Below are 15638 nucleotides of genomic sequence, written 5' to 3'. Positions count from 1 at the left end.
GGGGCATTTTCTGAATGCATATAAAGCTCATTTGCCTTATCGTCTTAGCTCACGGTCAGAAAATCAGCTCAGTGTGATGGGGATAGTTATCTTCGTAGGTGCTGCAGTACAGTACCCTGAATCTTTGTTATTCTTTTTCTTTTTCCTTTAAAGATGTTGGTAACTGCAAATAATGATTGTTTGTGAAAATTCATGTCACAGCTCCATCTAGTGACAGGATACAGGTGGTGCATTTAAAAAAAAAAACAGTCGGCTACAAGATTAAAACCCCTAGTAGTTAAAAGCACTGATCATTTCATCACGTTAAAGTGTTCTTCAGGTAAACCTTTGTTCACGTCCTGGACAAGTACTGACGATCATTGTTGTATGCAGGGAATCACTTTATTGTTGCACTTTGAGATCATTCAGTTAAATTAGTAATGGGCTACAGAGTAGATAAATAGACTCACGTGTAGTTCTCTGAGAAAGTTAAAATGATAGCCCAGATGTAATTACATTTTGTTTTTCTGCACTTGGCTGCTTAAATGTGACTCACATTTTTAGCAATAAGAAACTGGTGGCTCTAGTTTCTTTGGCGTTATACATATTTTATAGTAAAGACGGACCCCTGTTTGTTAGTAGTTCATGGAGATTTAGAAAAAAATGAAGGTTATACAGATTTGTTAAAACAGAAGCTTTCAGGTTGAGATACTTTACTTGTTGTGGCAATGTGATTCATTTTGGAACTTTTCCAGACTAACAATTTATCTGTCAATTAAAAGCCTTCAATCCACATTTGTTAGAGGTAAAAATTATTGTGTGTGTGTGTGTGTGTGTGTGTGTGTGTGTGTGTGTGTGTGTGTGTGTGTGTGTGTGTGTGTGTGTGTGATCCATCATGTTCTCATCCCACGGTACAAATGCTGATGCATCAGATGGGCTGCTTGTATCACAGTGAATTCGTTTAAACTCTTTAATATTTGCAGCAACATGTGTGCATACATTCTAGATGTTTCTAGGAACACAACTTCATATACTTTTGAAGATGAGAAAGCCTGTGCAAATGAAGCCTCTAACCTTGAGGATCTATCTTCTGAAACTACTTGTCATGCAGGTTGACATCCAAGACAGACTCATATACCTGGATGTTTCCTACATGCCGATTCAATTTGAAGTTTTATTGATTCAATTTGTCCGTCTGAGCAAGAAAAGACAAAACCTAGTAAAAAGAAAATTAAAGTAACAATGTTAATAATACAACAGCAAAGATTCAGAAGCTGGAAATACCAACAGTTTATTTTCTACTTTTTGTGACTACAGAAATGTTGAAACATTTGAACACTGAAAAAAGCTGAATGACATCATCACTTGCTTCTCAATTTTCTTTCTTTTTTATCATTTGCTTAGCAATCACAACAGATGATATTGCACGGCACTGAGAAAGCAGTAGCAAAGCCTGGGAAACAGCAATGACAAATCAAGTCATGAGACATGGAGTTTTACATCTGAGAGTAACACCGACAGTATTGCCTCTCTGGCATACACGCACGCACACACACACAAACACGCACACACACACACACACACACACACACACACACACACACACTGACACGCAGACTAAAAACCGAAGAAGCACTGTGAGTTGATAAGGAGGTCAAAAGAAAGAGATCGAGTCTGACAAGAGCACAAGGCTGACAAGAGCAAGGAGATTTCATTTTGAAATGCAAGTGCAAAATGAACTTCTACTGTAATTTATTCCTAAATGTCTATGACAACAAATATGCTTGTTTATCAAAACCCTTCAAGCATCTTTGTATATGAATAGCTGGAGGACACCCCTCTGCGGGTGGGAAACTAGTTCCCCAGCGTAAGAGATCCAGATGATTGTCTTAGGTGCTGCAGTATTATTATGAGACTTGTAGCCAAGCTACCCATCATATGGGAACTCCTTATGGGCAAAACAAATAATAAGAGATGAATTAGGAAACAGGAAAACATAGGCCCACGCTGCATTATCCTTTTGTTCACTTTACAGGCCTTTTTATGTAAAATTAAAGCATCTGTACTTATTCATTCAAGACACAATGAATGCATAACATCCTGATGTAATCTGTCATGGACATTTTGGTGATGACCCCTTAGTCCGTGGAGACTCTGTGCTGTCTGAGCATGACAGAGAGGAAACAGTACTAACAGTGCGGCCTCTGATACCCAGAGACCTACTGTTTTAAAATGTACCAGTCAGCCACACACATGCATACACATCAGCAAAAAGCTTGACAATATGCAGTACAAACACATTAGACAATGGGCAACGACAGAATCAAAGAGATGCATGCAAATGAGCTCACATACAAACTTGCATACTTCAGCAGTACTTGACATTTGAGGCGCACGCTCACATTCACAGACAGAAAAACAGAAGAGCAATCCGAATAATCGTCTCCATACACACTCGCACACGGATTCCTTGGTAAGGTTCTTTGCAGTTTTATTAGACTTTGCTTATAGTCATTACACGAGTACGTACCAAAAGAACAGATACTAGATGGAGCAAGGCGGCGGTGCCACGGCAATAAAAACAGACCCAGCTCCGCGGCACAGCCCCTGGCAGACCGGCTGCCCAGCCTAAACTCCACCTCACTCTGTGTATGAGACAGCAAAGTGAGCGGGGCTTGCAGCCCTCGTTTCAAATGCTCCAGATTGTACATTGAACAGGAGATTCCCCACATGGTAGAGTAAGCTTGCCTACATAGCCCTACGCCTTCTACATTCTATACCCGTGCGAATGGCAAATCAAAACTCAACAAGTCTACCTCACAAATGCCAGTGCTTTTCAACATTATACATATTTTTTTTCCAATTTTTGGTTTGTTTTAAAAATCTTTGGATGTGCAGTAATACCCATAAAATAAGTGTTTTTAAAAAGTCAAAAGAATAGAAAAACACACACACGTACACACTGCTTTTTGCCAACTGTTCAACAAAGTAGCTCCTGTATAACTTTGTCTGCATTGGCAAATCAACTGTCTTGGTTTCTGGCAGTGTTTAAAACACACATTGAAATGCCGGCTAGGATTTAGCTGAAGAAGAATAAAAACTACTCCTTTGTTATATCTAAGCATGGGAAATAAGGCTGTAACATAAATGGTCTTTTTTGTTTCTTTTCTTTTTTCCAAAAACCTACTATATACAAATCTAGAGTTTCTACAAATGCATAAATTAAAGTAGTGGTTAACCAATACAAAAATGCAATTAAATTAAAATCACAACACAGAAGTAGAGAAAAGGGAAAATATGAACACAATATCACAGCAGTTGGTTTTACCCTGTAAAAGCAATAGTCTACCATCATAATATTGGCATAACCCAGTGTCCGATAAAAAATACGCTTCTCCCTCCATCCCAAAAGTTTCCTACATCAACCCTGAAACTTGTCCTCCATGTCTTGAAACAGAGCACTTCTGCCAAAAAACAAAACAGAACAAAAAACAGCAACTTCAAAATAGATAATCATACAGCTTTTTGAAGTAACAATAACAATTACCACACAAGTGGAGTTCTGCCTAACTCACAGATAGACGTCTCAATGCAGAACTCAAAGGAATTATTACTATGAGGTATTCAGACACATTGGTAAAGACATGCACGGCCAGAGTGCTGGACCTTCCTACACACAGCAGAGAGACAAGCAAGGTTAAGGGAAAGAGGGATGGAGGGATGAAGGGCGGGCAGGGGAGAAGATAAACAAAGACCTTTGGTTTAAACTGTAGAAGTGGACAACAAAAATTCCTTTGGTATGTTTTCATTGCATGGTTGCGCTGGCGAAAGCACCACGGTGTGATTAAAGAAAAAAATCTTCTCATTGTTTCTTCAGTAGTGGCCCTTCTACAGGCTGAGGTATTCACAGAGTCAAAGGTGAGAGGTCAACAGCGGTTTAACACTTTGGTTCAAGCAAGGCACTCGTCCTGGGAGTTTTAGAAAGATTGCAACACGTCTGCTTCTACTTTCAGGAACATGTCTGCCTATAGTTGAGTCATCAACTCTGCCCATGGCTATGTCAGGTTGTCTGCCTGTTGTAAGGTGAAGATGTCTGACCTATTTGTTGGATCAATATTATCAGCCTATAGATACACACTAACAGGCAGGCCAGGTGGAAATAAAGCTGCAACACTGAGAGCTCTGGTGGGGTAAAGCTTCAGATGCAAATTTAAAATCATTAATGAACCAAACTAAAAGCCTTTCCTGTCAACAAAGCGGTAGACAGTAATGTGTTTCTGTTATGAACAACCACTGATCACATTACTAATAAGGTAGTTGTACCCCACAGGCACCAGCATGGCTGATTGTGTGTATCTAAGGCTAGTTCAGCACATCTGCCTATAGCTACATCAGTATGACTATCTATGGAGCTGTAATCAGAGCACAGATGAAGCAAGAGCACGCATAGCGGGGGTGCATGGGTTGAGTGCAGGTGGGAGGGGGAGAAAGAGGAGGAGAAAGGAGAAGGGAAAAAGAGACAGGAGATAGGGGGGAGGGGACACATACATCACATCTTTGAACACCACTCATAGAGGCCGTGCAATGAGAAAAAATCTTTGGTTATCTTTGGTATCATCAAAGTGATAAAAATCACGTATGGAACTTGAGTGAGGTAGCATCTTTGGTTCACACTATAAAACATCAGCAGGTCTTGACACATTTTTTTTTTTGGTTTCTTGTCGTCTTTTTGGTTTTTCTCTCAGAGATAAAGAAAAAGCAGCTCTCTCTTGCCTCTCCTTCAGCGCTTGTTCTGATGAATGTAGAGCTGCTAACCCTGGCCATGAAGCTGATGACGGCAAGGGGCCAGCGTAATATATCTAATGCTATGCTGCCCTGGGCCAGCCCTGTGTAGTGCTTTCCTCCTAGTGCTGAAATGCATAGCTTACTAGGAGAGTGGAGGCAGGGAGGGGAGGAAGTGCAGGGTGGATTGGCAGCAGGCAGGGAGCGGGGGTGCTTTCGTATTCAGGTGACAAGCTGACATTGCTGTGTAAGCGCCTGAAAGTGATTTGATCATTGATATCATCTCCTCCGCCCAACATCTTTGATGAGGAGATAAAATCAAATACATATGAAGTGCTTATTAAAACCACCAGAGGCACTGTGGTTTTGACACGCTCCCTCACACAGTGTCAAAACCACACATAGATCCAGTAGCTTGTGTTTTACATAGAAAACTGAAGAGATTTGTCTTTGACAGGTGCTGGATTTTGAACACATAAAGTAGAACTAAACCTGCCGGCATTAGCTAAGCAGATTAGAAGGATTAGATGTAGCTGTAATGACTAACCTTAACATTGAGTACAATGATCATAATTCAGGAGAGTGTCTGCGAAGTTAAAAGTGGTATAGTCTATTTCTTTCCAAGAAGGCATCTATAAGGCAAATATCAATAGTTAATTTTTAGGGTTATACCATAGAGTATTTCCGTTTACAGGGAGCAAATATTTAAATGTGACTCAAAATGTTCTGTGGAGAAGGACAAGTATGATTTCCTTCTTCGTGGAGCACACTAACAGTCTGTCTCAGGAGGTAAGGGAGGAAAACAGGTAAAAAATACTTTTATCAACTACAAAATATATTCTTTGGTCAAATTACTTCAAAGGATGTTCTTAAGTGGTTTGATTTCTAAACTGCAAAAGAGGCTTCAAGGTGTAGAAGGCTTTGGTTTTTCTTTTTGAATTATTCAATGCCTCAGCATGTTGGAAGAAAGCACTACCATGTGGGTTGATGTTAGGCATTCTTTTCTATTTGGTTTGGTTTAGGGTTGGACCTTTTGGTTTTAGGGTTAGCAGTCTACGCATGGACATTTCCCTGTCTGTCTGGAATGCTTGATAGAAAGACAGACAGTTGGACAAACAGTCAGACAGTCCGCTCCACTGATCCGAACAAGGTTGCACAACAATCCAGTCTCTCCTGTGGGATTTTTTTTCTTTAAAGTTGATTGGCCAATCCCACTGGAGCTCCACATTCTGGCTGTTTTCGAGGCCGTGGACAACTGCAGATCAGACTGTCAAGAGGCTGATTAAACCTCTGTTTAGGGACCCATCATCAAAACCAACCAATCAGATTAAAGATAACAGTGGCGAATGATAGATTCATACTGGGTGGGGAGGTGAGGGGAGGGTGTAATAAAGCTAGAGACCAGTGACAGCGAGTGTGTGTGAGAGGGGGAGTAAAACTATAGTCTTTTTGCAGTATGTTACACATAAATGTGTTGCTAAAACAAACATTGTAAAGCAGGTCAAAGGAGAAGTCTTTGGTTTGTTTTTTCATCTTTGGATACTATAAATATCAATATAGTACAGGTTTAAGGGCAAAATGTTGCTTCAAGGTCTTTTTTAAGTTTTCTTTGTTTCTCTTAAGTTTTAAAGCTTTTCCACCGAGGTTGAGTCAGTCCATGAGTTGGTCAAATCAGTCCTTCTTCAGGCTTTGGTGCAGGCGTTGGGGCCAGAGTTGGCTGAGTGACCAGAGCCGTCATCCACCCACTTATCTAGGCTCCGGCGGCGTGCGTTCATAAAGAAGTTGCTGACTGTAGCCAGCTCGAGGCCCAGCTGTTGAGCAATGGTGAGTTGCAGCTCTTTGGATGGACGCTTGTTCTCTTTGAAGATGGCATGGAGTGTCCGCCGCTGCACATCTGTGAACACAAGCCGGGGCTTCTTGGTCAAATTTCCCCGCTCGCTTCTGCCGTGGTCCTGTTCCTTACGCTTACATGCTGTGGAGATTTCAGCAAAGAGACATACAGAGAGAGAGAGAGGGGATTTGTGAGAGAGGGCAGAAGACAGAAAAATGAGAATCACAACTTATCCTGGGATTTTAAAAAGTCCTGAGTAAAGAGTGTGGCCTGAACCATGAATTGGTTCTTTTCCACAATATTAGGCTGGGGGAGGCAGGTTGTAGTTTCCACTCCAACTCTGCAAAGTCCTCAGTGCTAAAATGTTGTTTTATCTTCATAAAAAGTAAAACAGAGGTTTTGTATGTGACAATTTGTATTTTTCGCTTTTGTATCCTGATCGTCAAGACCTGAGACCTGTTCAAAATACAAAAATTACATATTCTGATAACATAGGATTGGGGTCAGGGGTACTTAATCCTCTAGGGACTAAATGTGCTAAACTAATGTGATTATCTAAAGCCAATCCAAGCCTCTTTACTGTGTAATGTTATAGAGAAGTCAATTTGGATCTACTCTGATATGGACTTTTTAGGTCCTATGGATACACATGCAGCTGAAATTTGTTTTTAGTGATGCCAACATGAAGAATATTCAGTTGTATCAAGAACCAAATTATACACAAGCTCTTATTTGTATATCTCTTTAATTTCCTTTAATTCCTAGAAACATATATTTTTCTTGTGTTTCATGCTCGCTCTAATAAAATATTAGCCTTCAATGTAAACAATGCACAGCCTGTTTTGAAAGCTTCCTTATGTTTGATGTAGCTTGTGTGTGGTTTGAGTTTGGTGAAATCAAGTAAACTGTCTTTGCTGGTCTAAGCAAATTTTTGGATACTATTTCATATTTCACATTTTTGGATACTAAACCAGTAGAACTGGTAATTGAAAGGTTTTATCAACATTTTTCACAGACACATTTCTATTACGGTTTTTGCATCATTTACTCTGAAAGAGTCACACAGCCAATGATTGTTGGAAGTAGTGCTATTTTTGTTCAAAACTCCTCTTTTCAGATTTTTTAAAAGGTACATGGGATATAATAGCAAAATTAGACTCATAGATCCACATAGAGCCTCTTTTGATTCAGGCACCAAAGGTTTCGTGGGTCCAGAAGAAGAGCAATCAGCAGGAAGCATGCCAGAACAATGAGCGCTGTCCACGGTGCTGAAAGCAATGTCCCCCGCAGGTGACGTAGATAAATAAAGAAAATGGCCTGGAGATGATTTTATACTGGAAAAACAAAAACTTGGGAATCCATCTGATAAAAAGTCAAACTTCAGTTAATCTGAACTCTTTGCTACATGGCTACAGCTTTTTTTTTTTATTAACACCCCAAGCTCCAGTCATTTAAACGGAGAGTGAGGTCAGACCAGGAGGGGGCAGACGCGGGCTGCTAAGGTGAGACCAAATATGGGCTCACTGGGGAAATTAATGAACAACACATCACAACCACAAAACAATTCTCCGACCAGCACCGATTAATTTTGCAAAGTGCACGAAGTAAACAAACGCATTTCATGAGTCAACCCGAGACAACGTGCTGAAAACAGAAAACTTCGATCAGCCAAATTTAGACACCTTTTTTGAAAAAAAAAAAAAAAAAAAAGGGTAGAGGAGAACAACTACAGTAAGTGTTTCCCTACACTAATAAACTAATAAAATGACTTCCCGTTCTATATTGTAGTAAAGCACTACATATTATCGTTAAACTCTACTTTATTCCTCTTGTTGTTCTTAGTTTTGGTGTATTATCTCCAAATGAAAGCTTAAGTAACACTACGCGATACTTTAAAAACGATTAGAATTATAAAATCAAAAGAGGACCTGCCCCCCGCCGAGATCTCACATGATACATGATTTCTAATTTCAAGCACTTTCTTCAGCATGTGCTAAAGTACAGCGAAGCGGCCTGTTAGCATGACCATAAAGTGGAGTGGGTCTATAATTGTGAGTATGAGCAGCCCGTTGTCTCCAGTACAGGTAAATATTAACAGAGGGCCGGAGCTCCTCGTGTAAGGGTTGCAATAAATCAGCACGAGTGAAGGCCACTCAGACAGCAGGAGCCAGCACAGAGGAGCCCGACCCCGCACGGGAGGCCCGCGAAGACAGGGAGCTTTCCCAGGACCGATGGGAACATAACAACGGCCTCGTTATCGGGCTAATCACACACACACACACACACACACACACACACACACACACACACACACACACACACACACACACACCGCTGCTGCTCCCGGCTAATCATTACAAACACGAGATAACTCCACACACTAAAACAGACTGCACACATAGCGTGTACTGACACAATGTGACGAAAGCCCCGCGTTTCATAACCGTACAGAGAACAACAAACAGACATCTGAGCTGAAAACGTTGCGAAGATTTAGCCCAGCGTGTATTTATTTCAAGAATCTACATCCCGATTAAGTGGAAGTAGATAATTATTCACCAAGAATAATAAAAAAGAAAACACAACCACCATCAAGAAAGGTCTATGCAATCACAGCTTCTTTCCACAAAAAAAAAAGAAAAAAAAAAGTTGTAATGAATTCCTATGCGCTGTCTGGAGTGGGTTCTCTCCTCACTTTTATATTCCATTGTATTCTATTTTATTCTATTCCATTCTACACATACAAATATTCAGATGGGTAATTGAATACGTGGGAAAACGAGAGAAGGCCCAAGATTAATTTCAGAAGCCTAAAATCAATGAACAGATCAAATCTACCTCAGTACAAGATCACATATCCAGTTCACACAGGAACGAACGGATCAATAAAATGGCGCTCAGACTATTTTATTCTGAATTTATTTAATTTTTAACTCTATTTTCCCCCTCTTTCTCCATTATCCATCTTCTTTATCTGACATTTTCTAAATAAAACTCGCAATTGATATTTTGGTACTTTTTTGGCCAACCCCCCAAAATAAAAAAATCAACAAAAACAAGAGTTTATACAGTTTAAATATGTTTTTTTTAAGTTAGGTAACATCGACAAAGAAAAATACAACAATAACTGAAGCAGGCCTGTTACATTTTCCCTGCACTGTATGAATATCTATTTCTCTGAAAAATAAAATCAGAGCTTTAACGATACAAGTCAATATGCTGCTGGTCTGAGTTTAGTTTTAATTATATGCTCATTCCACTAATGATAAAATGATGCAAATGCAATATCAAATATGCGTGTGCGCGTGTGTGTTTCACTCATTTTCCACTGATAAAATCTCTTCAAAACACACACACACACACACACACACACACACACACACACACACACACACACACACACACACACATCAGTAGCAGCAGATGGGAAAACTGAAAAATAATCAATTGTGATTACACTGATGTGCACACGCGCGAGCATACACGTGCACAAAAGCGCGCACTTTCCACCGTGTAGCCTCACTTTTCAAAAAGCACAAAAGCCCCATTTGTAGGTCATTGATCGGGCCTATAAACGTAAAAAAAATCTATTGGGTCTATTGGTGTGTGTGAACGCGCACGTGCTATTTGGGCCTCGCTGGGCGCCTTAATTGACTCGTGCGTACCACAGGGACAAATTCATACAGAGGTCTACCAGTTAATTAGAGAAACTTCAACGAAGTCAGGGTTTGTTCACCAGCTAAACACGAACACGTGCTCTTTTCAATTCTTTTCTGCTGAGGAACTGAAGTCTCTAATTTTGCCAAAGAGAGCTCCAAACGTCTTTACGCCAACTAAATAATGCATGACTCCGGCGTCGCTTTGATTCGGTTTATGACAAACTCCCAGGAACACGTGCACACACACTCTGTGTTTACATGAAGGGCAACTCCAAAAAAAGGAGCTGATCGGTTGCATCTACACCAAAATAAACACGTTCCTAACGATTTCTGGGAGAAGGATCAGTTTACGCACACAGTCCAGCGGTCGATATTTTGAGGTAAAATGACATGAGTACTTGTTCCACACAAGCCCCAAAATCAGTGTAGAGACAGAAAAGGGATGCGTATTGATGTCAGGCCAGTCTCTGCACGGTCTTCAGCTCAGTGAAGTTTGCTTTCGGCTCTAATTCCTCCTGTTGTTTATCTGACTGTATGTTGAATTTAACCACTCAACATAAATAATAGTAACCAGGGCCAACTTTTCCCGATTCCGTCCTAAAGCTGATATCATTTGACTTCCAGCATCTGGAGGCAATTAGAGAGATTACAAGTTATACATATCTTTTAAAGACCTATCCAGCACAGAGGAAACGCCAGTCCTGAATGTGACTCTTATGTGAATTTGAATGTCTTACAGTTGGTTTGCTATATTTTTTTTTCCAGTATAGCAAAAAACAAACTACAAGCCCAGTTTCAATTCCTCTCTCCATTGCTCAGCACAAGATAACATTCAGCGCCAGTGACCTTCTGTGCCAAATTACAGTCATTTGCCGATCGTTTTATTTTTCTTTGGAAATCAATGAAAAGATGAAAGCAAAAATGGGGCTTTACCGAGGCTTCGCTCACCTGCGAGCCTGAGCGCACTCATGCGTTGGAACTCAGGCTCCTGCAGCCATTTCCACATGCGGCGGAAGGTCTCTCTGCCGGACTTAAGCTTGGACCAGGGTTTGGGGTTTCGCAGCAAGTCGGACAGGGTCCCTTGGGACCTGCACAGGACCCGCTGGGCAAAGATGGCCTGAGGGATGCTGTAGCGCTTCAGCTCTGTGGTGATCCTCTGCGCCACCTCTTTGGTATTCACCTCCTCCATCTGTCCCCCAGAAACACCACCCCCTCCACCGCCGCCCCCTTGCTGCCCGGGCCCGGAGGCCTGCTCCCGGCTGTTCCCCAGCACTTGGCCGTGGCCCTGCGCGCCAAGGTGGGCGTGCGGATGGTGATGGAGGCCGTTGATTTGTACCATACCAGCTGAGGAGCTCATGTGCTGCTCCGCATGTCTGCTGAGCATGGCCGGATGGTGAGCCTCGAACCCGCTCGGGGTGAGCATCTTCTCACCAGGCATAGCGGCACCAGGATGAGCGTAGGGGGGGATGCCGGCCTGGGACGTGTGTATGCTGGCCAGACCGGAACCGGATAACGGGGAGAGGCTCTGGCCCATGCACGGATCCTTGTGATGATATGCGGGATACAGACTGTTCATAGGCGCCAGACTCCGGTCCTCTCGCATCAGCGTGAAACTGCCGCTAACATTTCCGGGGATCCTCTGGTGCGGGTGCGGGTGAGGATGATGTGGATGGTGGTGGTGATGATGATGGGGAGGAAACTTGTCGGACACGGTGGAGATGGGGGGTAAGGGCTGCAGGGGGGTTAGGGTAGTGTAAGTGCTGCTCGCGCTCATGCCAGGGGGGGCTTCACACATGCTGATGGCTGGATGCAAGTGTCCAGAGTGGCTGGGGTGATAGTCTCCGGTGTCGAGCAGGGTCGCCATGCCCATAGCACGGTGGCTTAAACCCCTAGGGCTCGGACGGGAATGTGGACTGTGGCCACTCAGCAGCTCTCCGTGACCGGACACGGACTCATGGCTCACTCCGTGCAGGTCGCCAATATTCTCCATCGACAGCTGTGCGTTCATGATCCGGGCAGCGCTGTGGACAAACCATCTATCTGACCTACCCCAGTTAGCTGATGTCCAGAAGTCCTCACGTCCAGTAAAAGTTCAAATTTCTTTTGTTGTTGTTTTTTTCTTGCAGTAGCCTCCTTTGCTATTGCCTCTTCTCTGTCCTTACATTCACCTATTTCATTATTCCCCTACCTCGCACGCTGTTTTGCAGAATGAAAACTCCTCTTCCGAATCCCCCTTTGCTTGACAGTTTTTTTTTTTAAAATAATTACTCTCTTAATTTTCTGATTCTCTTTATAATTCAAGCCCCCCCACCACCAACCAGCTGTCCTTGCGCTCCGGTCGGGTGCCGCGCCATCTCTCTAGCAGTGTGTCTCCAGCCCCTGTTCCACCGCAGCACAGCTCACTGTCTACACATGCGCAAAGGGGACACCCATCTCCACTCGTATTCTCTCTTTCTGTCTCCCTCTCTCTTTCAGGCACACGCGTACACACACCGCCCCATTCTCTGACGTCAGGTACCTTATTAAGGAAGGATGGTATGAAAAGCTGCTCACAGCTATTAGAACTATTCAGGACCCTTTAGCTTTTGCTGCAAATGCTAATAATGCTAATAGAGAGAGCTCACATCAAAGCCCTACGAAATCTGCTCATGGATGCTGACTGAGTACACAGCTATATCGTTAATTATCAGCTCTTATTTAGAAAATGTTAAATTCATTAAGGCTGTAATGAGGCTTCACATTCAGTCCTCCTTAAACTATTAACCGCAAATGAAGTAAACTTCCGGGTTCATATGGAGTTGATTTTTAACCGGTGAGTCTGGGATCCAAAACCTCCAAAACTCCCAAACAAAACAACAACGACACTTAATTCCTTTCGACGAAGCAGAAACGGTCGCCACAGAAATCAAAGCAGGATGAGTTAATTGTTCCCTTAAAAGGCTGTCAATAAAGTCACAGCCTGTATATATTCATAAGCATCAAATACATCCATTCTTTTATCATTATTAGTCAGCTGCCCCAACCCGCCCCCACAACCGTGCCAAATATGTGGCAGTTTAACCAAACGAAGACCGTAGTACCTTCTCTTTTGATAGAAAAAGATGAGCAGATGTGTCTATTGTCCAACTATTAGGCTTAACGAACCAAGCCCAGCATGTGTGCATGAGTGTGCATGTGTGAGTGTGTGGGGGCATATTTAATCCTTGTGCTTTAGAACTATTTGAGGATATAGTATGGCCATTAAACGGTGATAATAAAAATACAACACCCACATGTTATTTAGTCAATTAAGAACATTTGTTTTTTATTTGCAGAAACTTCTCAGAAATTTACACACGCATACACACACGTGCGCATCCACGGCAGGTGTGTACAATCCAGTCCCACCGATGGAAATCACGTGCTGACACGTAACATGACTACGTGTCCCTGTGTTGTTGTTGATGTTGTGGTGCACTTTGCATGAGTGTCCAACCCCCTCAAACCTGCAGCCTGACAAGAGCCCGCCCCCGCTTACATTTAAGTTACACGTCAAGGGCCGTTTAGCCTAATAGAGCGGTAGCGCAGGGCGTCCTCAGCCGGCCGAGGTGACAGCTTGCAGCGGTCAGTGTCCTTCTGGACCCCCTGCTGAATGAGGGACATGTCAAAGGTGACGCTTCAAGACTCCCAAAGCCAACATCTGCGGGGGGACAGATTAACCTTTCAGACTTTTCCCTGTTATGGACCTGCTAGGGGCCCCGCATCTGTCAGGGCCCCCACAATAGACCCTGCGCTCGGTTGAACGAGTTAAATAAAAGAAAAGAAAGAAAGAGAGAGAGAGAAGTTAAACTGCCTCTGATGTGAAGTCAATGTCAACGGCGTGTGTGTGACGTGTGTCGAGACAAAAGGACACTAATTCCTCGAAGTGTGGCTGTCCAACCGTGCAGACCTGCGGACATAATAGACTTTGGAGGGAGGAAAATAGAGCTGAGGACAGGAAAACAAAAAACACTAAATAAAATTATGTTAATTTAACAATAGCACCAACTTATTCCACACTGAGGCATCTGGTTTTATTTCAAGCAGAATTTATTCTAATTCATTTTGATCAAAATTTTAAATACAATTTATTCTGTAAACTAAAAACTCAATTTCTCCCAATAAAACTTTTGCTATTTTCGCGTCTGTTTTTATTTTTGATGCGCTCTCCTCGCACAAGCAAACGAGATCCAGCAGGGCTAAGGTTTGGCCTTACTTGGAAGCAAACCTCATCTACACATTCTCATACGGATCGATAGGCTTCTGCCATGTCTGCACGACCTGAGCTGTGTGTTTATGTGTGTTGGCTTTCTGTGGCCATTGTGCCGAGATAGGCCAAACCTTACGAGGCTGTGACATTTGCTTTGCAGAGAATATAAGGGACACGGTTTTCTGAGCACTTCTGAAAGAGGATGCATTTAAGCGGAATTCAATTCAATTAGCACAAAAGAAACAGAAGCAGAGACCAAAGTGTGCCACAGATCCATACATGCGCGGATGAAGAAATACCGGCGAGTTGGAGGGAAAAAATATTATATTGATCAAGTCTTATGAAATAGTGTGCGCCAAGGAAAACTTGATCCAGAGAATGGGCACTGAAAGTGCAAAATGTAGGTTTCACACTGATTATTAATCAGGGGCATAATTCCCATGAAGCCCCACAGCAGCATATCCGAGCAGCAACAATATAATGTCTGGCAGAGAGGACGGTGGATCAATATTTCAGCAGCTCTGCAAAATGACACAGCGTTGCAAGCTTTATAGATGCTCAAAATGACAATTACGGCTTGTTTAAGAATAAGCCTTTGCTAAATGGCATCTGGTGGAACTTAACTTTTATAAATGAGCCTACTTGAATTTGAGCAGTATGGTCATTGACCCTTTGCAATATAACGACGCATACATTCGGAAACTGAATCATCCTTTTGAAAATAAATCACTTCGCTTTTGTTTTATAGGTTTGAACCCATGAATTGATTTTACTGCTTCACCTCTAAAATCCCGAGATCCATAAATGGGTCCTCCTCTACTTTTAGATGATTTTTTTTATTTGAATCGGGAATTTAACAGAGGAAAATATATTAAAGCCTAAATATCTGAAAACATATGAACAGATTTCTTCCTTTTTAAAAATGAAAATGTGCATTGCAGCGTTGATGGCTGTCCTTTAGAGCAAAAAGCACAGGCCTTGAAAACACACCACAGCGCGCCAATCAATACTGAATAAAATTATAATTCCTGGAGGGACTCAGGCTAAGGCCTACGATTTGTTATAATAAACCAACCTAAAAATATACTTTTTTTTTCTTTGCGTAATTTGTTTGTGGGATTTTAGACAGGCGGTAATTATTTTCTCTTTGAATAATGTG

General features: G+C 42.2%; 1 protein-coding gene across 2 annotated transcripts; it reads right to left on the bottom strand.

Moving 5' to 3' along the window:
- Positions 1-1245: 1245 nt before the first annotated feature.
- Positions 1246-12677, bottom strand: onecut1 (one cut homeobox 1). 2 transcript variants are annotated; one of them, XM_004539610.5, is made up of 2 exons: positions 11185-12677; positions 1246-6733 (listed from the first exon to the last, which is right to left on the bottom strand). In XM_004539610.5, exons 1-2 carry the CDS (start codon positions 12257-12259, stop codon positions 6444-6446), a joined length of 1365 nt encoding a protein of 454 aa, XP_004539667.1. In that variant the 5' UTR covers positions 12260-12677; the 3' UTR covers positions 1246-6443. The 2 variants fall into 2 exon arrangements, with proteins under 2 accessions (XP_004539667.1, XP_004539668.1); XM_004539611.5 differs by having other exon boundaries at positions 11200-12677.
- Between the last annotated feature and the right edge of the window lie 2961 nt (positions 12678-15638).

Source organism: Maylandia zebra, linkage group LG1, assembly GCF_041146795.1.
Source record: "Maylandia zebra isolate NMK-2024a linkage group LG1, Mzebra_GT3a, whole genome shotgun sequence".
Taxonomy (NCBI): Eukaryota; Metazoa; Chordata; class Actinopteri; order Cichliformes; family Cichlidae; genus Maylandia; species Maylandia zebra.
This window is presented reverse-complemented; position numbering and strand designations above follow the sequence as displayed.